Below are 693 nucleotides of genomic sequence, written 5' to 3' on the forward strand. Positions count from 1 at the left end.
CGGAGCTGCAGCACCATGTGGATGGTGCAGCCCGGAGCCACTCTGTAGTCGCTGAGTTTGAGCTCGTCGCTCATTTGCTTCCCCGCGAAGATGAGGCGAATCTGCTTGCTACAGCAGCAGCAGCAGCAGCAGCAGCAGCAGCAGCAGCAGCTAGCTGCCGCCGCGGAGCTGCAGCACCATGTGGATGGTGCAGCCCGGAGCCACTCTGTAGTCGCTGAGTTTGAGCTCGTCGCTCATTTGCTTCCCCGCGAAGATGAGGCGAATCTGCTTGCTGCAGCAGCAGCAGCAGCAGCAGCAGCAGCAGCAGCAGCAGCAGCAGCTAGCTGCCGCCGCGGAGCTGCAGCACCATGTGGATGGTGCAGCCCGGAGCCACTCTGTAGTCGCTGAGTTTGAGCTCGTCGCTCATTTGCTTCCCCGCGAAGATGAGGCGAATCTGCTTGCTGCAGCAGCAGCAGCAGCAGCAGCAGCAGCAGCAGCAGCAGCTAGCTGCCGCCGCGGAGCTGCAGCACCATGTGGATGGTGCAGCCCGGAGCCACTCTGTAGTCGCTGAGTTTGAGCTCGTCGCTCATTTGCTTCCCCGCGAAGATGAGGCGAATTTGCTTCAAGTCTATTCCCTCTTTTTCCTGCAGCGCCTGCTTCACGTGCAGCACCAAGTTTTCCGGCTCGAAGTTGAAGGATTGCTTCCGCCCCGTC

The 693-nt window shown here is 60.8% G+C and overlaps 1 protein-coding gene across 1 annotated transcript in view; it reads right to left on the reverse strand.

Annotated features, from left to right (window-relative positions):
- ETH_00027550 (uncharacterized protein) overlaps positions 1 to 101 on the reverse strand; it is a gene marked incomplete at both ends in the record, with an annotated part of 2,097 nt that extends 1,996 nt beyond the window's left edge. Inside the window, one exon of the mRNA XM_013373267.1 lies at positions 15 to 101. Coding sequence (XP_013228721.1) covers positions 15 to 101 — 87 coding nt within the window. The remainder of the gene's footprint in view (positions 1 to 14) is intronic.
- Between the last annotated feature and the right edge of the window lie 592 nt (positions 102 to 693).

The sequence above is a fragment of the Eimeria tenella genome, genomic scaffold, assembly GCF_000499545.2.
Source record: "Eimeria tenella Houghton genomic scaffold, Eth_scaff1287, whole genome shotgun sequence".
Lineage (NCBI taxonomy): Eukaryota > Apicomplexa > Conoidasida > Eucoccidiorida > Eimeriidae > Eimeria > Eimeria tenella.